The sequence below is a fragment of the Danaus plexippus genome, chromosome 14 (genome assembly GCF_018135715.1).
Source record: "Danaus plexippus chromosome 14, MEX_DaPlex, whole genome shotgun sequence".
Lineage (NCBI taxonomy): Eukaryota > Metazoa > Arthropoda > Insecta > Lepidoptera > Nymphalidae > Danaus > Danaus plexippus.
Window position 1 is genome coordinate 8208023 of NC_083546.1, and position 25944 is coordinate 8233966.

General features: G+C 34.0%; 1 protein-coding gene and 1 non-coding gene across 2 annotated transcripts; both read left to right on the plus strand.

Annotated features, from left to right (window-relative positions):
* The first annotated feature begins 17284 nt into the window (after positions 1-17284).
* On the plus strand, positions 17285-19508 carry LOC116769521 (homeobox protein Hox-C5-like). The gene has a single exon (XM_032660642.2). The coding sequence runs from the start codon at positions 18491-18493 to the stop codon at positions 19364-19366; it is 876 nt and encodes a 291-aa protein (XP_032516533.2). The 5' UTR covers positions 17285-18490; the 3' UTR covers positions 19367-19508.
* Positions 19509-24928: 5420 nt separating this feature from the next.
* Positions 24929-25047, plus strand: LOC116769875 (5S ribosomal RNA). Its single transcript, XR_004353490.1, has one exon. It is a non-coding gene; the product is annotated as a 5S ribosomal RNA (ribosomal RNA).
* Positions 25048-25944: the final 897 nt, after the last annotated feature.

Sequence of the window (25944 nt, forward strand, 5' to 3'; positions counted from 1 at the left end):
TATAAGTAACGGGCACCGCTTATAGGGGTCTATACTTTTGGTATAAATTACATTGTCATGATTTAAATGAAACAGAAGGAAAATACTGAAATATATTATCAACAAAACGTCATTGAATAAGATTATTTGAAATTTTTTCAATTTTATTTTTAATAAGTATCACCAAAATTATTGTAGTTTATACAATTAGTTGATAATCCTCCAATCATTGTACATAACGTTACTATAATATTGAGAGTTTGTTTGTTTGTTTGTATGGTAGTCACGTAAAACTAAAGAAAATATTTCAATGATCAAGAATGCTCTTCACGGAAGATAATAAAACAACGAGGAAAGTAACTATCACAGTCAAAATGAAATACAAAATTAAAGCAGAGAAATGAAAGGAATGTCATACAAAATAATGAGAATTTTTACGATAATGATGAATTTAATTTTCATATAAGAAGAGATTTATTTTAGAGTTTACTTTCGGAAACTCTGTAACATTCTGTTATAATGTAGAGGGTCAACAACACCGGGTTTAATAAGGAGCAGGCTGCCTTCGACAAACACATACAATATATAACATTAATACATAAGTGGACAGAGGCTTCAGAAGACTTTATGACGATGCTTCCTAAATAATATCATCTTAAGCAAAGATGGGTTATAATTTATATAAAATTTAAGATATACATATAATGCAATATCTTACGTTGTTTTGAACTTAAAACTCTACTAATTTCAATCTAACTTACATATGATATATAAAAGAATACGAATTACATACAAATCTCATCAAAACTGACTGTTTCATCCGGCGCATAGCTCGCCCAAGAAACTAAGAGACTTCATTATACCTACCACAAGTTTGAATCGTCACACTACACACGGAGCGTTAACAGTTTGTCATGTGACGAGGCATAATTTGCGCTGAGTGCTTCAAACAAACGTGTATTTTATATCACAGTTAAAAATCAAATCGAACCTACCACGGTTTCACTTGTCAATAATAAAATTAGGTTTATACACGATGATGATATGACACGTGTAATAATGCCTAATGTAATATATTAGAGCGTATTGTGAATGTTTAAAGAGTAGCGTTTATCAATAACAATATATCAAGAGAGATTGTGACACACTCTAAACACAATGAAGCGAACGACGCGGAGAAGAAGGGCGTCCATATAGAAGGAATTCGCATTCAATGAACATCAATGAAACAGAATTTGTAACTAAGGTCAGTTTAATGAAAAAAAGATACTACTTTCATTCACGGCGGCGAGTGTCTACCTGCCGGGGAGTGTACATTACGAACATCCACCACAAACACTTCGGACAGGAGTCGACAATAGGTTTTAAACAGATTTAAAGAACTCGCAAAAAATAATGAATGAACGTAGAGATGAATGAAGGTGCCTCAGACAGACAAGCAGGCGCGGGCGGCCCCGGCGGACCCGGCGGACTCGGTAGGCCCAGCGGACCCAGCGGGCCCAGCGGACACAATCGAGCGAAAGTCTTTGTGACGATAATCTGATTTTAATACTGTTTGGTGATAATACTGTTGTTTGAGGAACAGGTTCAGGGTTGGCAGTCTGCTTCAGTTGTTTTAATATAATCAACCGTTCACTTATTTAAAATACTTTTTTCATTGTTACACTCACCGGAATATAGAATTTATTAAGTTTAATCTTCATATGTTAGGGAGTAAGATAACTCAAGATTGGGTCGTAACAAAATCCATCGATAGTTGCCAGCTGTCAACTGGTTTCCAAAAACAAGAGCATAACTTTGTATTAGGTGTCGGTAAACAATAATAAATCTGTTTAAATATAAAACATAAATCTCAAATAAAATACCAATAAAAAAAATTATAAAATTATTATAACCTTGTATTTTAATGAACACGATTTAAATATAATTGTATTGCTGTATTAATATTCTTTAAACTGCGTCATTGTGTGTGCTCTAACATCCGACGCGTACATAATCTCCATGTTGAGTTCCAACTCCGGGATTCAGTAATCTTTTAATCCCGGGAAATCCCATTAATTCCGGAAACACGTCAACGTCAACAGCGAGTGTGCTTTTCGTGTTTTCAACTAAATTGGATTTTTCTGTCATTCTATAAAAATGAATAGAAAAACTGTCTAGCGGTGTGCTGTCAGTAAATTTGTCCGCCGGTGAACGTGTTCTCTGTCACATCTCCCTAATACAATTGAACTTAAATTTCAAAACAAACATTCATAGTATATTATGTTGTCAAACCAGCTCCAACTTATTCGGTATGTTAAAGGTTTTATAGGGCAATGTACGATTTATAGGAATCATTCAAAGTTATTTCACCCAATGATTATCATCGCAGCAGATTTTTTTCGGAGCAATCTTGCCGTAAATCCCGCACGATTCCTTTCATCTGTTGTATGTTTGTTAAACATGACATTCGCTGAATCCTCGTACTTAACCCTTGCTGTTACCTGATGGTTACAAAGGTTACCGGCAACCCTTCAGTATTGTTTCGCGTCTGCAGAACGGTCCTCGATCTCCGCGCGAATACTTTGATAGTGATCGATCGAGATCGCCGCCTCTTCGCCTCTTTGGGATTCGCCGAAATTATTTGTTCAAAACTACGTTCAGACGAATTCACATCAAAGAAGATTTATAATGAAAGGTATTTGTGGATTGTTCAACGTAATATATAGCTACTACTAATGACGTATCATGTGATATATTTTTAATTTAATTTCCAACAAAATCTTTCACAGACGGTGTAACAAGAATCAGATATATTTCATTTAAGATATAAGTTAAATATCGCAGACATAATGATACCCGCGTGTTTCTTTAGAGAATCTTGTTATTTCTCTCTTTACCTATCCACTCCTCTCCTCCTCACTCACCATGATGCAGTAGTTTAAGGTATACTTATCGTGAAGGTTATGATCATCAAACTCATCGCTGACACACGTCAAGTCTTTGGCTTAAAATCATGAAATCGCTGCGGTTTTCGTTACAACTGACTGAGAAGCCACATATATATGTTTCCAGTATCAGATACCTAAAGTTACAACTCAATGAAATTTTAAATGTTACAAAAAAAACATATAATGTAGGTAATTGTCGTTGTAATACACAAAACTCATTTGAATAATACTTTGACACGGTAGACCGGCTCACTACACCTCCTGCACTCGACCATCGACCCTAAATATATCATAGTAAAGTTCACTTTACATTACTTGAGTCACACTCGGTGTAATTTATAACCTTTTTGAAGATACCTCTGTTAATATTGTAAACACAACCCTACATGCGATCTGTGTTTTAATTGCGGCCGCCGTCGCGCTGTTTGTCTCTCCTATAAAACGGCGTGATTGTTATTTACGAGACTTATAAATCAAGGTACGGGCATTAAACCACTTCATTAACATAAAGCGATGACGTTTGATATTAACATATTGATACAAACAAACTAATTACGTCACTTTGTTCCTTTGTTGGAATAAAAATGTATTGAAATTACGAGGTCAATTAATGTCGTTGTTCGTCCTAGTAGAATAAAAAAATAATAAAAAGACACATATTGTGAAGTTCTGTTTTAATATAAAAAAATATATATTATCATCACTCACACACACACACACACACACACACACACACACATGTCGGAAGCGGAATTATACACCGACCCAAATATTGTTAAAAAGCATTAGATATTTCCCTCCGACTCTAGACGAGTTCTCAAAATGTGTTCCTATGGAGGTTTTATAGGGTAGGAATTATTGTAAAACGAAGGAGCATTTAAAAATAAGCATATAAAAAAGTCATGAGTTACTTTTAATTTTTTTCTTTAATGACATAACTATGTAATAAAACATACCTGCATAATAAAGATTTGCACGCGTAATACAGATAATAAATATTTTAACGATTGTAATAAAATTATTTAGTTGATATTAATCTGATCTCATACGAACGTTTCGTCTACATCTGGTACAAAATGTTCTGAGATCGAGAGAATAGACGGGTCTAAACACAACATTTAAATGTATCCGTGTATACGTACATACATTGAACAGTAATGTCTGAGGTCACGTTATTATAATATATTTAACTCCTCACATTTCCTCTGCAACAGATTTACATTCCATTCAGACTCCTGTGGTTCAGCCGACGAATTGTGGATGTCTTTGTGTTGTTGTTGATTTAAAATCATTCATGTCATAAGAACAGGGCGTGGTCTCTGAACCCATGGTGCGGACACTCCCATGGAGCGGTACAGATGCATGCGAGCCGACGACACGGACACACATCCATTGACACCTAACCAGTTGACAATACTAAAAACATCTTTTATTTCATAAGTGTTTATTTGAAATGTTATTCTTAACAAAATATTAACGATTAATATTCTCTAAGGGTCGTAGAATTAAAGTGTCCCTCCGCGTCATTCGAGAGTAGGAAATAATCTATATTAAATTAAGTACAATCGACGTAATTATTATACAATTGTATAGTATTAAATGTGTACTATGAATAAAGTCAATAGTAAGTGACACAGTAATGTAGGTAATAATATGGAGGTTATAATAAAGCTATAGAGGGACGGAACCCCCGGCTGTAGGCATTCGTGTCACAAAAGAAGCTATAATTACACGATAAAAATCTCATATAGCGTCGGTTAAAGTGTAATAAAGTCAGTATGAGGTAAGTCGAGACGGTAACTTTAAACTACTGTCGGAGGTGTTCAGGATTACAGTTACAAAGTGGTCGCCGTCTCAATACGGTTTTTTGTCATTTAAAATTCTGTGGGGAGCGGCGACGATTCGATTCCAATACTATAAAATATACGAAGCCATTACAAACTGAAGCGACTTAATGCAACGTGTCTCGTGTAATAACTTTCTTATTACCGTTAATTTATTTTATGAATGGCAACATTAAGTTTTATTAAATGTAATAAATGAAATTTAATTGATCTTTTATTTATTATTAATTTATAATGATACAGTTATATGTGTATAGTTTAGTGGATAAAGTCACGGGCGTCGTTAAACTCACTTACATACAAATGTAATTTATTTACACACGAATTTATTGAGTTTATATTTTAGTTATATCTCTATAATGGAAATTACGTAACATGTTTTAATTGTGTCGTAGCCAATAACACACGTGAGATATCCAAATATGAATCCCTTGTTCTGAACCTTAAACATTTGTTTGTGGCGAGCATTAATTAGACGTCGGGTTGACAAAAGTGAACATTTTGCGGTATATATGTGTATATATATCTGTATATATAACTTTAGTCCTACGAGAGACGAAACAATTTTATTAAGAGACGTCAAGTTGTTCTTCTGAAGTGTGTTTGATCACAAACATCGCTCCACAAACGAAGGAGACTCGAAACTATTGGTTTAAGAGTTATCATTTAATTTAGAAATGTCTTCGCTTGGTCTAATGCTCTAATGTATTGAATCGACGGAAAGTTTAGCGACCTTTACTAAACTCTATAACAAACATGTGATTCACTTAACGATAAATTTATCAAACAAAAACATTATAATCTTAATCATTCGTCGAAAACTTTAAATTGATTGACAATTAAATTGATTGGTAATTCGTATCAAATAAATAACACACAGTATCTGTGACGCTTGAAGTCGTGTTTTGTTGGAATGAATGAAAGATGGAAATTATGAATAGATCTCAATAAAATAATTTAAGGTTAATTTTTTCCAAGCTTAATTCTCATCTAAAAAACATATTGCTATAACATATTTCATAAAATCTTTTGCTGCTTGTTGAGGCGGATAAAGTTGCGGGTATAGGCTAGTTCAAAATAGAATTATTTATTATAACATTCAGGCTTCGCGTTTAAAATGCAACAACAACATTGTGAGGACACTCAAACGGCTGAATGACTCCGACCGTTGACACTAATCAAACCGATACAACAAAAGAGTTTCTAAAACGATGTAACCTTTTTGCTCAGACTCGTGTCACACACCTGGCCGAAATATGGATGTTTGAACTGAAACCCCGCCCACACACGCTCATGATACCCTATTTATTAAATATAACATTTGTGTTCCCACGTATTCTCCGTCGTTTTACTTATATTTACAATTGTATAGATATTTTTACATTATATATATTAAAAAAACACAAAAAACATCCATTGAAGTTAGATTCTAGGTCAAGTTACGGTGTTTATTCCTATAGCAAACGATATAAATGACGATGTACATAAAAATATCTGCTACGATAAATCACAAATATATTAAGGTACGCTTTTGGTACGAGGACTTATTATATAAACCGGAATAAGTAGGTACACTAAAGTAATATTCGAGAAACGTCCCAAAAAAATTCAGAAAACATCAGAATGACGCGCTAAGATGCTCTGAGGTTGAGAGATGAAGACAGCACGTAACACATACATTACTGTTAATGGCGGAACTTTGTAAAAAATATATATAATATATAACATTAGTATGTGGAACACGGTAGGCCTCAGTCGTTTAGTGGAGCACTGGGATGAAGGAGGGAAAAGGTTTACGAAGACGAATGATACAAATATACTCTACATCATATATGATGTCAGCTTCTGTATGTAGAGTCAAGGTTACATGACAGGTTTAAAAACAAAAACGTCAATTATAAGAGATACGTGCGAGGTGCAAGTATTGAACGTGTATAAGTATCAAATGATCCTGAGATCATACTGGCAATATTTCTCTCTTATAAAAGCTCACATACATCACATGGAGATAACATGGCTGAAACCAAGCAGTGTTTTTAGTCCTCGTTATCATCGTCACACTACATACTTATCGTTTTTCGTTTCCCATACCTCATGTAGAAATACTATTGATTACGGTATGTGAGCTTGTGATGAGTTTACTGGTGTCAGAAAGTAGAAATAACTTCGGAAAGATGGATAACTAAGGAAAAGATTTCGAAAAACATAAAATATATAAACAATACTCTGTGAGTAATGTTTTGACAACATTTCATGTGCGTGTGTGTTTCTTTGTAATCCAATATATACTACGTTATATAGTAAACAATTTATATGAATATTAAATAAATTTTCTATGATTTCCCTGTTTTTAACAAGAAGTTATAAATTACTCTCCTTGATATGTTTAAAGTGTGTTTGTCTGAACTCTTGCTTGTCGTTTGCATGAAATCAGATCGCTTCAAATTAATGAATAAAGTGATCGTGATAGTATCAGTGAATGTGACTTGAGGCGGCGGCAGGATCGACACAAGCGTCGCAGGAGCTCGTTAAGTCTCGTTAGCGTTAAGGAGTTTAACGGATTCGCGAATTAAGACGAACAACAGTAAGACGATTAACGACATTATAATGAAACGAGATACGTCACACACGTGAGGCTTTGTGCTACAATAATTAATAGGACTATTCATATTTAAATATTCAATATTATTTAGAGTAATCATAATAATGTTGTGGTGTGTCTAATATTAGGTTTCATTGTTATATGAATCATAAGCTCTATACATACGATTATATTCTAACAAAAAGTTTCTTTGTTAAGTAAAAACGTATTTACATTACAGTTGTTATTTATATGGTAGAGGTCGCCGAAGGCTGTATTATATATAGTAGTAGAGAGTATTAGCTGAGAGAGAGAGTAGTAAAGCAGAGTACATAATAATATAAATATATAATCATAAAAATAATATTCATTGATATAAAATATTTTAAATCTGTGTAATGATTTACATATAAATGTCTCGGATGTTATGTGATCGTGAGACAAGAGATTCATCTCGTTTCAAACGAGAATCAATTACAAACAAAACGTGTAACCAAATAAAACGGATGCTGTATACATTTACTTCAGGGTACTGGAAATATTTACATTTTAATGATCGATACCATCTTTGAAATCGACAGTAATATTCTAAACTCAACAACATTTCATTAACTAGTTAATTTAATAGAATAACATAACTAAATTAAAAAGAACCACTTGCTCATTAATTGTGATCTAACGAATATACTAACATGAACGACGCACTTACTGGAGATATCCTAGGCCTAAATTACCTAACATCATTAAGGAAAAAAGCTGATGTCATAGCTAGGAACCACTGCAAGGAAGCTGGCTTTCAAATGAGAAAACGGCGTCAAAATCTGGTAAACCGTTTGAGAGCTAGGATGCCACAGACAAACACACATACACACATCGGCGTCAACCTTATAAAACCTCTCGTTTCTCGTCGGCGGTTAAAGCCAGGCATGTCTTAACGTTTGTTTGGTGTAGAGGCAATGCTGAGTTTCTATATTCCAAAGGGTGTAGTTTGAGGAATGTTTTCATAAAAATATATCACACGTTTAGTATTCATGAATGTATGAAATGTATGGAAAACTTACCATTATTATCTTGAATACAACATTTATAAGGAAAAGGAAGGTTAAATGACTTGTAATATAAACTGGAAGTAATGAAAGGTTCAACGAGTGAGGAGTTTCAAAAGACAGCTCGAAGCTAAGACACGGGATCATGTCCCGCGGCTGAGGAAGACACGTCACTTGAACCTAAGATCTTATAAATGATGCTATTTCAATATATATATATATATATTATATTGTCTGTTTTGACATTAAATTTTATTTTATTTATCATTAAACATTTTGTCTGTTTGTAATATTCAAAATCAACGTTTCTTGTTTAACATATACACGATACATACATATAACAAATTATTGTTTTATAAGTTCTATCCGTCCGTCCGTCCGTCTTTACGGCGTATCTCGGAAACGATCATCTGATTTTACCGGGAGCCTGACAGGCCGATAGCTGATACAATACTTACATCACTGAGGCTGCTTTTAGTTTAAAAAAAAAGTTTGATAGAATTGATATAAATATAAAACATGTCGCTAACATTTCTCTGTAGATTCATTTCGTTATTCAAATCTAACTTTGACTATATATTTATCATATTATTTTCATTAACACGCTGCGGATGACGTCGCTAGATGCGAGCGTGACGTCACCGTTTAATGTCCGCGATGACGTAGCAGGCGGAGTACAAACATTCATAATGCAATAAAATTAAATGAAACAAATTAAACGTTTCATTCAAAACATACCAACTGGCTTCATTCGTGCCGCTATCGCTACCACCATACTCATAGGACACGCGAAAAACACCGGAGAACCTTAATAATGTAAGATAAAGACTATAATCGAATGTCATTTGTTATCGCAATTACATGCTACGTGTTGCCAAATATTTAAGGGTGACGGTTTTAAGGCGAGAGTTTAAAAATATTAAAAGAAGTAGTGCCATATTAAATTGTACCTTACCTTAGAATAAAAGAGTCTATATTCGAATGTCGTCATTATTGTAGGGTTACCCTCCAATGACGTAGAAATGATATTAAGTTGAATACAAATCCTGTAACTGTAGACTTTATGTTATTACGAGTAAGGTTGACTTCAGCTGGTCTGTTAGTCTCGTGTATGAGGCGATATACACATATGCGAGCACTTACAGTATAATGAGATCCTTACAAACACACAGAGGGTACAATAATACAAATAATTAATAGTCATTGTGACTGAGGTTGTTATAATTGGATAACATGTTAAGTGTCCCAATGTGAAAGGCTGCAGGTTCGATTCCGACACTGAGAGCTGTTCAGTTCAACGAGCGGTTTATTGTTTGTGTAACTCGTGGTTTAACAAAAGGTTAACTTCACATGTAACTGGTTTTCCTCTCCTCTATACGATCTGTAAGTTAATACCAGTAAATACTCGCACGCTGTATCCGGAGGCTGCGCTCGACTAATTAAATGAGTTCAGAGGTCACGTGTCGCTGAGCCTCAGGTTATTTTTGTTTCAACGTTACGGAGGATGTTATTTAAATCGGATTTTATATTGAACACAAACAACGGAATTAGGAGGAGAAAATATAACGAATATGTAGAGTGACATGACCCGAAGAAGATGTAAGAGTATATTTATTAGTAACTATACAACACACGCTTAACGCCTCTAACATATAAGATATAAATACGTCTCTCATATTATCTTCCCGCTCCTGTTAACATCAAAACAATAATAAAATCTTAACAATCGTATACCTGACCCGTATTCTTAATCCAAGATTTAATGATCACAGTTTTAATTTGTAAACGTTATCACAGTATAGTATAAACGAAGGTTACTGAATGAGGAACGGGAAACGCTTTTCATGTCGTGAGACGAAAAAAACATCGTACACGTTGATGTGATGGATGTGAAAAACACGTAATAAATATGACGTTATATAAACTGTTACTAGCAAGTAAATTTATTTAATATATCTGTCCATTATGATAACACAAGAAGGTAACATAAAGTAATACTCATAAGGAGCCACCCCTAAACAACCGCATGTTTCCCGAAATACACAAAAAAACTATAATTTATTGTAAGTGGGCGTGTCCGTGTGTTTTATTTGGCGTGTAATTTATATAGAAATGTAATAAAAACATATAACGAGTGTAAAGCGTGTCGGGAATCAATGACGCGGAGGGACAGATGCTGGCGGCACTTAGCGGGAGATTCACTGACATTACGGCAGTCTGTAGTATGTGAAGAAAAGCGTATGTATTCATGTGTTTTATTTAATAAGATTCCCTTACTCAGACATCACTTAGCTTTGAAATAAACAGGGGAGCTATTTGAACCTTTAACACGCGAGTCATGTAGATGAAGCATGAAGCTGGTGTCACGTAGAACTAAAGTAATATTTTTATGAAAATGTATGAAATTAATGAGGTATTTATTTCATTGAATATATGAATGAAACATCATCAGCTCCATCTGCCTTGTTAGATGGGTCCGGGTGTAAAATGAAAATCAAAAAACATGACTCCGTGCATGTTCAATCACCGTGCCTAAATGATTCAAAGTCCCGGCTGACTTCGAGGTCTACATTCAGGCGGAGGCACGGAGACGGTTCTTCAACATAATGCATTATAAACATATTTGAACCAAAAATACCTTGAAATTTGACAACAATGAGATCGCATAACTCAGAGCTTAACAAAACGTTACAGTCGAAAAACTGTTATATAGCATTTAAGTTGGACGAATAAAGTTCAAAATTATACAGTTATTATAATTTGCTCGCTATACAAAGTTTGTTTTGTTATAAGAATGGCATCTTCGAATTTGTCTTCGAACGCGTCTCGGGACTGTTGTGCAATCAATTAGAGTGGGCGGCGCTCGCTTCACATTATTGTATGATATTGCTTACTATTGTACCGATGGAACCGAGTTTTCTCTTCGTATGAGGACCGTCCGTGACCGTCATTGCTGACGTCACCTGGACGGTTTTACATAGTATCCAGTATTAATGACCGCATACCGTTCTCTAATACACCGTTAAAATTATCTTACGCACCGCAACATTCACACGTACCTCATAATCCGTGTATCTTATAATCTCATCTTTTCCTTGTACCTTAAAGCTCATTGTCCTCTGTCTCTATTTTAATAGTATAATAAAGTGTAACGAAGTTTATGAATGAAGAGTGAAGCAGCGCGACTAACTGTGTGAAGGCCTCGTATAATGGCTCAGTAATATTTCTCCTGTAGTATTGTAGTATTGTTGTAGTCGATACAATTCATAACGTGCAAATGATTTCCATTGACTCTCATCCGCTGAATGCCTTTTATATGCCAACAATACTTCTACAAGCCGTGTGTATGTACATTTGTTCCGTCATTGATACTAAACTTCACTTTGATATATTTCTTACGAGTCATTACAGCGTGTTAAGTGTGTCAGATCTTGAGAGAGTTTTCTCGATCGTAAATGTAAAAATTTAGTCTTAAGATATTTCTTAAAGAGAAAAAAAAACCTTACCAGTTGGTGTGTTTATTACTGTTAATCGACTTTTAAAAGACTTTCTCGATATAGCTACCTATATACTTATATATAATAATACCTACATATGTAATTAAAATAAGTTACACAAAATTTTTAACTGACTTCAAAAAAAGGAGGAGGTTATCAAAGCGTCTATATTTTTTTTAATCAATAACTATAAAGTACAATATTTCGATCATTTATAATATTAATATTGAAACTAATATCACCCACCCAGTATCTCTCGTCTCAAGTAACATATTTCTTCAATAAATCAAATTTAACCGCTCTAACTATTATAACTTTAACTGTGCGTCATATTAAAACTCCGATCATTATAACTACTTAACTTAAACTGTCAAACTTTCCGTTTAAATTTAAAACTAAGGACATACATTCCTGTAAATTATACGGTATTATATTAACACAGATAAATGAGAAAAAAAAATACCTTTATTTTTCTTATTTGTTTCATTAAATTCCTGTTTTATAAAAGTAACATTTATGTATGCACTATGCATTATAAAACATTTCCCATGTAATATGTGTATAATGTGTCCGCGGCGCACATCCGTCCGGAAGTGACGTCACATCAGAGCGGTATCAATTCCATTACCGTTTAATGCTATCACTTTAAATTTCCATTATGTCGATAAAAGGTTCATTTTGTTCGATGATATTTTAAATTGGCTTTCATTATGTTCGTTGTTTGTGATCGCCGGCGGAACAAAGCTGCGGGCAGACTCGACCGAGACACATCACACCACACTTTAATAAAACAACACGCTTCAACGGGTAGGACTTAGCCTGTAAAGGGAGCTTATTTAATACGAACAGAAACTAATAGGGCAACGTATTTTATTTGAATATAAGTATGGTATTCTGAGTTTTTTAATATAAAATGTCGGTTATAAAAAATTTACTTAATTTTCTTTACATATGTCTGTTAAATCTCTGGCTCTATCAACAAAATAAGTTAAATAGTTCACTAATATTTAAAAACATCAACAGCAGACTGTTGTAGTATGTTATATTATCATATACTAGTTATTAATCGCGACTCTATCTGTGTAGTTGTATATATTAAATTATTCTTATACGAAAACACGCGTCACTGGCTCGTAGGTAGTATAAAAGGTGCTGGTTCTCAAAACTCAAATAACATTATTTCGATAGAAAACTCCGTCGTATTATTTTTGAGACGAGTCCGAGACAAATGTTATAATATTAATTTTCCAATTTATTTTGTACATGTATGTATGTTTCGTTGTAATGAACATTTCTCCGTCCCGTCTGAACCTTTCGTCTCGCGGCCACGTGTTCGCTGTAACTAATGTGTCAACCTAACACAATAGACTTGTTGTTATAATAACATCGCTGAGTTAAACTTAACTCGCTCAGTTAACTTTTAAACATTACATGTTTGTTTGTTCCACTTCTTCGTAAATATATAGTACCACTGCTTATGCCTTCGCCGATCACTACATTTCCTGTACTTAGTGCGATTTATTTAGTTTTCGTCAACACGAACAGTTAGACCGTTATCATCGTTTATATTGGTTTATATTTACATCAATTCTTTACAATAATCTTTGGAGCTTTAATATATAAATGTCGCTATATCGTCAGTATTTCTTCATGTAACACTATCGCCGAGGGCTGACACTCGCATTCCTTATCCGTCGTTCGTTTCCTTTCTTTTTTATCTTTATTTGATCATCTTTTCTATGTTTGGTTCCTCTGCGGTTTATCTGTCGTTCAATCCTTTACACGAGACGATTCTTCTCCTACTATAAATAATACGTCTTTATTACATTCTATATTCCTATCTCCTTTTGTGTAGTAAAGTTAACTAATTTTTTTCGTTTTGCTGTATCATGTGAGTATCCCGGGTACACCAAACATAATACAAGATACGAGTATAATTCTAACAAAAGGTCGTATCAAATATTTAAATCTTATAGACGCTCTATTTAAAATTTTTCCTCAATGTAATGACGTCATACATTTCCACAACTTCCTGACTTCCGGTTTAATAAAATTTGTCAAACCACAATAAGGGCTGTTTATAAAACAGTTCATTCTAATTTAATGAAGAGAGCACTCCAGCTAACTCCTCGTGTAATGAAGCCCTTTACTGTAGTAGTTTCTTGAAACGTCTCGAGTCTAACAACCGTCTCTGCTCATAGTTACAACAATGAATTAACAATCAAATAAAGAGTATAATGCCACATTTTTATATACAATGGAATGACGTTTTGCGGTTCAAATTGTACAAGGGACGGGACTCGGCGCAAGTTACGAAAGAACAGATTCAAAACATCACTGTAGTGACAAAACTCGTTTCTTAATCGGTATATTTATTTATATATTGTGTACGGCTCGAGTGTTGGTGACACTGTACATTATTTAACAACACAATCAACGCGTTCCTGCAGTAACATGGAATCGGCTCTCACAAACCGTAATATCGCTCGTACTTGGACCACAGAGCGCAGTCCACAGGCCTCTCTATAGTTTGTCAAACTGTTAAAAGCCACTTCACCTGACAGAGTGCCGGTACAGCGTTCAGCGAGGTATTTTATTCGTGGGAACGGACGAGAATCATATAAAAATAGCACGCCAACGTTATATGACCTCACTTCTAATACATGGTGATTATTGTTATGTTTCATTTTATAATGGGCTAAAAGAAAAATTTTAAGCTAAGTAACTTTATAAAATTAAAGCCGTATTTTTTCTGTTTAAATGTGATATGTCCCAGTCATTACGTTATATACACCTCTACTCTAATAAATCTGCTTGTAAAGGCGATTCCTTCTTTAATTTTGTATTAATTAAAATGCTTAATTTTATGATCATTCGTCATACTTACATTTAAAATTGAATATATTTTAAAATTAATTTATTAACATTATCATTTTATTTAATAAAACAGATTCTTGTTGTAGCCTATACAATTAATTCGAGTTCATCCGACCGATATTTTAATTCTACAAGAAATCTCAATCTGTTAATGAATTTGACGAGCAAATTGATCGTTTCTCTGATAATCCTCTGAATGTCGTGGAAGCGTCGCTGACGTAACAATATGTAATACATTTATAATAATATTAAGTTCATTTAACATGAAACGTATCCGATTATTTCAATTAACACAATGAGAAACTAGATTTTCAGATATTACGCGTGTTTTTTATTATATTTACAACATTCCGAAATTTCGGTTTCTTTACAGCAACCGTGTTCACAGACAGACGAGATGATAGTGTGGTTGTGTAGTTATAAGTAAAATAATACAAACGCGTAGTAGCCATTAATTTTAGTTTCGTTATATGAAGAAAATCATCCCATAGAACGCAGCATCCGACGGAACGAGAACAATTTTTTTCATTTGTGAGGGATTTATTAAATTCATAGAAAATATATAGGTACCATAATGTAGAAATTAAAATTACTAACATTTAGCAAAATTTTAATTTAGCTTAGAAGAAAACCGTCTTACGCGTATCAATATTTAGGGATAAATTGTGTTGAATAAAATGAGACGAATGAAAAATTTATTGTTAGCAATATCTAAGAAAGTATATCTAGAGTTAGTTACAATTCAAACGTTCAGAGTCTGTCTGTTTATACTCAATCGCTGTTGTCATGCAAGGCAGGTTTACGTTAGTTTGGTATGACAACGTGGACAAACGTTTTCCTTCAATGTCATATTTAATATTAAAAAAATATCCAAAACAATACGGATGTTTTAATTAAAATATTATGATGTGTGTAATGTCTTCCACGGTATAACACGATGGTCCCCTTAGAGGAACACGTGCTCTGGTAGCGGGTTCCATTCCCCGTTGTGACGTGAGGGCGGCAGTAATTGATCTTTATACAACATTGCATTTATATTGAAACTATTTTTATTAACATCGCTCACTGTTGCTCGCTCAGAGGAAACCATTAAAATTATATACACGCTGTCAAACTAAATGAAAATAAAACAGGTCAAGGAACTCGTTGAAAACATTGTCTTCACTTAAAAATAATGTGAAGTAAACTTATGCCATATATGGAATGGTATTGTACTGGTTTAAAAGATGATATTTATATGAGAAAAGAAAGAATTGACATTAGACTAACTGGAGGGAGAAAGAAATCCTTAGAGATCATTTACGATGATCATCTTATTACATACACATAATTTAATTCTAATAGTTTTTTTTTTTTTGTTAATAAAATGAATTAATTTTTTTAAGTTCACCATCCATCCATCAGCTGCATGTCAATTTGAAACGTGACTTTTAGTTTTTAGACCGTTACCAATGACTCGTTATTCCACAGCCACTAAAAGGACATTAACGAAGAAATTTAACGATCACATATGAGATGTAAGGATAACTCTTAATGAAATTAAACTCACGACGACAGTATCTATGGAACAACTAACAATGGTATCAATAAAAGACTCGAGGGCATTCAGAGACAAATTATAAGTTCGAGTCATGAATGAAACAGAAATACAAAAGTCGAATATTCATTGACGGTCCCTGGACGAACAAGTGAATGGTAGACAGTGTGGCGCGAGGCGACCTGCTGGGAGACGTAGAGACGTGTACCGAGAAGAACAGCCGCAGAACAAAAAGATCACAGGTGGTCATTAAATAACTTTTAAAAGCATTTCCGTTCTGACCATAACACAGGCAGCCATACAGAGAACACTCGAGCTGACCATTCGAAAAATATTAGTTTCGACTCGCTCGGAATGAGATCTTTCACGTCTCTAGACTTCCTTTGTGTTTGACAAAGTAATATAAAACAAATATAATATTAATAGATTGTTGTTCATTATGTTTGGAATAAAATATTGAAACAAATGAAACTCAAATGTACCGCGTAACTACGAATAAAATATATACAGTTAACTGTTCGCGTCGTAGTGAATACTATGTAAAGGGTAGCGACGCATTCAAAATGATCTTCATTGTTAAATAAATTTTATACATTTATCACTGTACATTTATATTCCAACACAATCTGCACGTCATCATCAGAGAGTCTTCTCATGACAGAGGAAACCAGACATGCGACTGAAACACGACTCACTACTCAGGACACATAACAAAATATTACAGTTACTAAATATAGTAAGCATCAAAACATACACACAATAGATCGATATAATTATCGATAGATCGATATAATCAAATCATTCCCGGATGATTCCCGACTTGCTCTGCTCCCCGGCTCCATGTCTGTGGCAATTATCCAAATAATTACACCCTCACAAGACCCGGGTGTATTCCAACCCTTTATCATGAACCAGCTCAGGGAATATCTGACTATTATTAGTAATATTATCGTAAACGTAATGTTTTTTTACACTCCATCTCAGATTGTTGCCGATCATGTTTGTCTTTTATATTTGTTCAACAATGAAAACATAGTTCTGCAAGAAAGGATTCTCTTTTTGTACATTGTTTAATATTAAACATGATTGAGGGTGTAGCATAAAGAGTTTTGGCAACGTTTTTCTATTGGCCATTTGGATTTCGGTTAACAAAGATATCATCAAACAGACGTACTGCGAGTTCAATGTTAACTTATAATGATTCCGATCGATATTATAACAATATGTTAATAATGTAAGCTGTTCACACATCCACAATACGATCGGAGTATAAATGAAGTTATAAGTCTCAAAGAAAGCCGTCCAGCCGTTCACCAGAGACGCGACATTAGCATCATATAGCCGTCAGCGTGCGAGTTGCTTTTAAATTAATTCTGACATGATAATAACACGCATTGATTCACAATTTGATCCCTTTAATACTTCATACCGGTCGTGTTCGGGGCGGGGCCCGGGGGAGCTCTGAGACCCACTGGCTGTGCCGGTAGAACAGCTACCACCCCACGAGCATCGAAACGCATCACATACGGTCCGCATTATGAAGCATTCATATCTAATTAATGGACACTCGAGTAGATGGATTCGATGCTTTTGGTACTTTCTCCGTCCATCATAAAGATAACATACGCGTTATCAGAATAATAAATACAGTTCCACGGACTTTAGTTCGTCTTCTAAGTGATTAAAGCATAACTATCAAAATAAATATTTATGTACTCACTATCATTATATTAAATTATAAAGAATAGTTTGTTATATTACTTTGTAAAAACAATGAAAAAATTAAAAAAAAAATAGTGAAGTAATTTTTCTCTAAAATGACTTAAAGATCGTTGCACTCGCAGCATCCATTTGATTATAATAACAATAGGGAAAAATTAAAAAGCATCTAAAACAGTAACCAAATTGAATTTAATGAGACAGATATAAGGGATGTTAGCTCCCCATACAATATTATTCATAGCTACTAAAACGACCCATTCATAAAAATACTATTTTTTTTTCAACTACCATTGGGGCCGACGGGCCGCCGACAAAAGGGTGGGCCGGGCCAAATAATTGCCAAAACGCGTCGAGTGAGTGCCATTGTGTTTGTTTACAATGGGGTGCTTAGTGGGGGTAGTTTTTGTAATTGTTAGTGGAGGAGATCTCGTCGACAGTCATCAGTCGTGAGGCGAGCCCCGGCCGGGAACGAGCACCATGTCGAGATCATTCCTAGTGGACGCCTTGATCAGTGACACCAAAGACAACAACACAGAAATGAAGAGCGACCATCTCACCTACAACCTGGGCAACTTGGACACGAGACCGAAGTTCCTCCCGTACCCTTACCCAGGCAGTATCAACCTGCTGTCTCTCGGCCTCCAGCAGCAGCGAGCGCCAGACCTGTTCCGACCGTTCCTGGAACAATTGAACTTCCGCTACCCGATGTTACATCAGCTGCCAAGACAGGCGGACTTCTTTGGACCCGCTCACGAGTCTCGCCCCTTCGAAGGTTTCAAAACCGAAGATCAGGAGACGGTTGGTTTAGTGAATAGAGCTAAGAAATCTGTGTCACCGTACTTGCACCATCCTTACAAATCGACCGCGACTTCACCATCCAAGAGCCAGGGTCAGAGGTCACCGTCTTTATCTAGCGACAGTCGGAACGGCTCCCCGAGCCCGCCCCTCGGACATCCCGAAGAACTCCTACCCGGATACTCTAAAGAACTAAAACGGCTTCCCTTAAAAGAAGATTCGAGCAAACGCATTAGAACAGCTTTCACGGGGACACAACTCCTCGAGCTGGAGAGAGAGTTCTCCATGAACATGTACCTATCGAGACTGAGGAGGATAGAGATCGCCTCCAGGCTGAAGCTGTCAGAGAAACAAGTGAAGATATGGTTCCAGAACCGACGCGTCAAGCTCAAGAAAGAAGAGACCCCGCTCGCTAACGAGGGGAGAGGAAAGAGATGCTGCTGCAGCAAGGGAACCTGCTCCAAGAGCTCCACCTCCTGCGACGACGAGCAGGGACAGATAGACGTGGTCACCGACTACGACACGTGTGAAGCACAGAACCTGTCCAGGTACTCCTGACGAGGACACCGCTTCAACATGGAGACGGACTACGCCCGTCCTGTTAGTGTAACATAGTATATGTAAATAATAATTTATGCGATACAAATATATTTTCTTACAAATCTACCGCTCGTTGTACAAATAAACTTTTATGATTGGACATCTTGTTTCTATGGTATGCGCTATGCGAGGGTCCCGTAGAATGTCATCACCTCCCTCGAGCACCGGGGACCGGCGACGATTCAATACTGCACACATTATTAAATTCTTCAAATTTAAACCCGGTTTATATTAATTAAAAAACAAACATCTGTCCGCCCGGGTCCGTTTGAAATGTATTTTGAACATTTTACAACTCTATTGAATTATTTATACTTTATAAGAGAAAATCTGTTTTAATAAACTCACAGGAATAACAAACATCTCAAAATATAACAGAACGTATATTCCCTAGTATTATGACCGGATCGGGACGACGTAGTTACTGTATTAAAAAATTAGGAACAAAAACCTTTATAATACTTATTACAAACAATACAAACAAATTTAATACAACTGAGCTATTTTTATTAAATACATAATAATTTCATATAATAATAAAAGTTGAACAAATATTTCGATTCAGTTTACTTACCATTCGTGTTCACCGTTACACTCCCTACGAACAGTTTTCCGTCTACCATCCTATAAACTTAAATCTACTTCAAGACTGTAATGTGATAAGATTTATAAATGAAAAACTATTAACGCTTCGTATGTAATGTGGCGGTTGAAACATGTGGTAGGCGTAAAGTTGGAACTCATCTATTTTAGTGTCTATTAGCGAAATTAAAATAGGTTACATTACAATATAGAATTAAAATGAGATAAAGACAGTTAGACAACAACTTGGTATATATGAAAAGAGGGATCTTAAAATATTTGTATTAAAACGTTTTCAAATCCTCAAGGAACAAACACCATGTTATATTAATCAGTAACATCATTATTATAACAGGAGTCTCCTGGATGAGACGTTTCCGAACGCATTCTCCGATCACATCGAGTAAACTTTGAAGATATAAAAATAAGTACAAAAAAATAATGTAAAAGACAAATAAGTTGCTATATAATGCGTTCTGAAGAAAATAATAATTTAATTATTATTATTCTAATATATGTATATATATTATTATAGTCAATAACTCTCAAAAGAATCTTATTGGTATTTTTTTAAGGTGTTTACACAAACTTCGTCTTATTTGAAGCAACTCACTTAATCAATTTATTCGGAAAAAGTCTCATAAAAATATAATAATGTTCACTCTATTTAATTATTAAGACAAGTGATTTAATTACCCACAACGTCATAAGACGCCACACAACAATAATCCGATCGTCCAATTATATTTTCTTTATATGTATATTCCTATGTATCTGAAGTCTGAACCCCACAATATCCCACGAGACCATATTTGCCAAACGACCGTCATCCATCTTAAAATCAAATAACGTAATTATTTGTCGAAAGCATTTATTATCTATGGCGGGACGCGCGGACGACTGCACCCGAAACATCAACCAACACACTCGACACTGGTCAAATCGTATCAGCATCTTAATACAAGGGCGTAAGATACATTTTTAAATGATTCACGTATTACAATGCGATAATATAAATTTGTATAATTCCCGATCTCTACCCACGACAGTGGCTTAATAAAATTGTTTTTTCAGTTGGTTCTATCTTATTTGTTCCTTATTAAAACGAATTAAGGTTCAATCTTCGGTAGCAATCTGTTGTATAATCGTAAACATAAACCTGGTAAAGCCATAGAAGGCCACGCGGCACTTCATTGGTATCTATTTGAATTTGGAAATCATTTAGAATTTGTTTTTCATAAGTGCGTTCTTTACGTTCGAACTGGCGCGGAGTGTGTTCTCGTTGATGATTTGATTTATTTGTATTAGTTTCACGGTCAGTTATCGAGTGGGGTGGGAAAAGTTTATTTGTTCATAATTTGCACCATTAATTTTATTCCCATTAATTTATCGACGAATAATAATTTTGACGCTGACGAACCGATATACCGTCTTTCGATTTAATAGGAATATTCGAATTTATTTATTTTATGCTAGAAAAAATGTCAAGCCTAAAACATTAAAATGCAAATATATTTTAAGTGCCGACTAAATGATAGTTAGGGCTGAAAAGATGCGACCGAATTGAATAAAATTAAATCATATTATGTATAAAAGTAATAAACGGGCCATTGTAACAACAAATAAAAGTACCAAAGCCCTTGTTACGCTTCTTCTAATTATTTGATACACAACGTCACCGAACAATTAACTACACAGAGGGTCAACATGTCAGTAATAGTAGTCCTTATGAAATTGTAATAAGAGTCACAAACAATACAACAATGTCCCATAATAAATCCTATATCACGCTGACAACCGTATGTTTTGTCACTGCTAATAGGTCACGGGTTTCAAAACGTATGTCATTTATAATATCGTTTAATACAATCAATTATAGTACTTACAGCACTTTTATTAAAGGTTAATTTTCTTTATTGGATTTAGTATCAGCTCTTTTTTAATATCTTTTGCAAACTAACAAATATGTATCTTACTACGACAATCACAAAGTAGAAATTTGTTTGGTATAATGTTAACAAAGATGGCGTCCATTCGGATGAGATTCCCTGTACAATGCAATATCATTTGCTTGCGGAACGAATCGATCGGGTTTGATCCTTGATAAATTGAAATTTAAATTAGTTTCTAACTGTATTTTAGTTTAGTTGTTATAAAGTAAACAAACAAGATGTCGCTTTAATGTTTTTGTTTTAAAATTGGAATTTAGAGAATATTTAGTGAGGTCATCGTTGGTGTCAAACGGTTGGCGTCTGTTACAAATAACAAAAAACAAACGTTTCTATTGAATAATACATTCATAGAGTTTAATTTCCAATAAATAATACTACACCTATTCAGTTTTCATATCAGTATTAAAGTCAATTTCCAATGTCACGATAGACTTAATGTTGTGTTAAATTGTTTACGTGTTGTCCGATGGACTTTCAAAAAACATCTGCCACAGTATAATAAAAACTGTTTTAATGTATTCAGCCGATGTCAATAAAAAAAAATTACAAAATTCTAAATTTTTTTTATTCAACTTGTTAATCATTCTGTAAATATTTAGTCTACTTCCTACATAATGTAAGGCACAGATAAACAATTAATTATTTATAATTCTATATCTGTATAACTGAAGAGTTTTAGAAATACAATGAGTTTAATACAAATATAATAAATACATTTTAAGAGTGTCCCGTGTATTTACGTATATAGAGGTATCAAATAAAAGGAGCACCTTACTACATTATTCAGCCGCGGCCGGACCTCAGATAAAACATTTGCGGACCTCACAAATTAAATTTGATGTCCTGACAGAGACTTTAAATATTTACCAACCCCGAGGATACTGTCACATGAGTACACGTACATTCTTTGCTCTATATAGGTATGTACTTATTAAGATTTATTATCTCGTTACACAGACTTTCAGACAAATAACTAAATATATATATATAATTTACTCTCGAAAATTACAAAAAGTTATCCTGTATTATGTAAGCGGATAATTAATGTATGAATAAAAGTTCAATTGTTCCCGGAATCTATTATTATATATGAATTCCATTAAAAATGTGTGAAAGTTAATAAAATGTACCGCCCGCGCCATTCTGAACGGTTGAGTTATTACACCTGCTGCTGTGAAATTGTCGATTAAATAGTGCATCATATCATGGATATCGATAAAAACAAACTTAAACCGGCCCTCGGCCCTCGACGGTGAGGGAGGGACGTTTTTAATGTAATGAGAAAGTTTTACTCTTATTATATCGGATGTTATATCTTTAAACTACGTCACTAAATCTTCAAAAACATAATCATGGCGATAATTATATAATCTTTATCATCAGAATTTAGAGCAAATAGGGTAAGTCTTTAATAAAAAATATAAAAGATTTTTTTTGTATTCGTCCAAAGGCCGACGAGGTAATGTTAGCGAAATAAATAAAAAAGTCAAATAGTACATACTGTGTACTTTATTATACGAATATAAGACAGGATTCTCTTGAACAGAATCACATGCATTTGGTATTAAACAGGCACTTGTTTCACAACTTTACGTCAAAACGAATTAAAATTTAAGAAAATAAATCATTTTATATTCAATTATGTTAAAATCGTTTGATGCGCGTGTTGGCGCGAGACCATCCATGTTCATCTTTAGTGTTACAATGTTAGGAGCTACACACATTAATTGCCGATGCAAGTACATTTTTCAAAACTTGAAAATATTACAAGCTTTAAATAGACTTACAAATACACGAGCATGGTCTGAAGCTTTTAAATTTCGGTTATATCACATGACAAAAACATGTTTCTAACTGCATGTTCACTTAATTTTATTCTAAAAACGTTTTAAGATATTGTAAACGTTATTTTTTTCTTATTACGACCATCTAGTTTTTTTTTTTTTGGAACAATAATCTTTATAGTTTCGATGTCAGCAACAGAATATATTTAATATATAATGAGTGTTAGTTATTGTTAGTGTTTGTTTTGATAATATAAATATAGACAATAATCTACGAGGGCGGCTCGTGCCCTTTAATTATGATATCAATATAGTGCGCGTGCCGTGTTACAACATCCCTAATATAAACATAATTGTAGTGTATTTGATTAGGTCCGCATCAGGCACAGGACGCGGCCGTCAGAAACATGAGAAACAAAAATTATATCGAGGCGCTAAGGCTTCACTGATTTCGTTCCATTTTTTCTACGACACGATTGTTATAAATCATAGCTCTCATGAAATATCTATTGATATATTTCTTTGTGAGTTTCTTTTCCATGGAGTTTTTTCATTTCTTAATATTCACTGCCTTTATAGCTGTTATAGAATATATTTTTATCGAGTTAAAGATACAATATAAATATCAAAAAAGATATATGTCTTATGTGTTACCTGTACAGTACTTGTCAGGTAATTGTAATGTCTTACCTGTTTTTGAATTTTGACAGTGAAGTTGTCTTGTGGGCTTCATAATTGGGTACAGGGAAAAATTAATATACTTTTAGGGAACACACGTAATTTAAAGCCAACCTTAAAAACTCCGGAACGCCACCAAAGTGACATCGATGCTCGCATTGGTGACATAAGAAATTTGCTTGTTAATTTCTGCGCGGGAGAGTAGTTGTTGTAAGTTATAAGACTTGTGTTTTTTTTTAATTTAATGTAAGTCGTTTAAGGTGTTCTTATTCTGTAAGTATATTAGTTTTGTCTAAATACGTGATTGGTGTTCTTTTAGATGATAGTTAGTTAAACACAAGTTTGATTTCTTTTTTTTATAATAGGTATGGCCTTCATCCGTGCAAAGACGAGTTTGATTTCTTATTAAAAGTTATAGAATTATATGACAATCATATTTTTTAATGTTTGTCTTCCGAATCTTACGTAAGTTGTTATGTTAATTAAAAGTTTTTAATATGATATATAAAATAGATTACATAAATGCCAACGTCCATACCACGTTGAATACACCGGTTCTCGTCCGATCACCGAAGTTAAGCAACGTCGGGCGCGGTCAGTACTTGGATGGGTGACCGCCTGGGAACACCGCGTGATGTTGGCTTTTTGATGATATTCTTTTAATATTCAGTTTTCCTTTATTTTTTAAAATATTTATTATTCAGTTTAACTTCTAGCGACGCACTGTAACTAAACTTAAACTATTACAATTAAGTAATCCTTCAACAATTCAGCGACTATAGTTTTATCGTTAAAAGCTTTGCATCTTGGTAAATATTTTGTTTGTTATAGAACTTCCTTAAGTTCGCTGCATATCTTTATTTTCAAATAAAGAATTACTTATTTCCAAGTGCGAATATCATTTCACTGCTTTTATTTTAGTACTAATAGTTAACTATTATAATAGAATATTATTATTTTATCAGTTTCCCAATATTAATATAATATGACTATTAAAAGCTCATATGTTTTATTCTTCATCAGTTCATTAAAAGAAAACAACGAACCATTTTAATGGATATTATTATTTATACACACGGCGTTTAGTTTCACAAGTTATTCTTACACTAAATATACACAGTGGGAGGTGATACAATTAACTGTGTGTTATTTGAAATATATATTTGTATTGTGACTTGATGTATTTGTATTGTTGTTAACAATAACGTATAACTTATAATCCGCAACTTGTAAGTATGAATATAAAAAATATTTTTCTCAACAGTGCCATCTGTATATTTTCTACTCCAACGTTATTTAAAATTAAATGTGTTCATTGGCTGTGACCGCGGTATCATAGTATCACAAGAATCCGCTAGATGTCGCTTAAACATTGGAAGTGCAGTCAATGTTTAAATTTCTAGTAAAAGTTTTTACTAAACTTTAATTATAATTTACGACTACTAAAAACTAACGAATTTAGAGAAAATTGTATTCGCTGATAACATATTAGAAATAAAGGTACAACTATTGGTTTGTTTATAACTATTACTTTGTAAAC

What these genes read in the sequence shown, in the direction of transcription:
- LOC116769521 (XM_032660642.2), top strand. Translation starts at nt 18,491, where the DNA reads ATGTCGAGATCATTCCTAGTGGACGCCTTGATCAGTGACACCAAAGAC.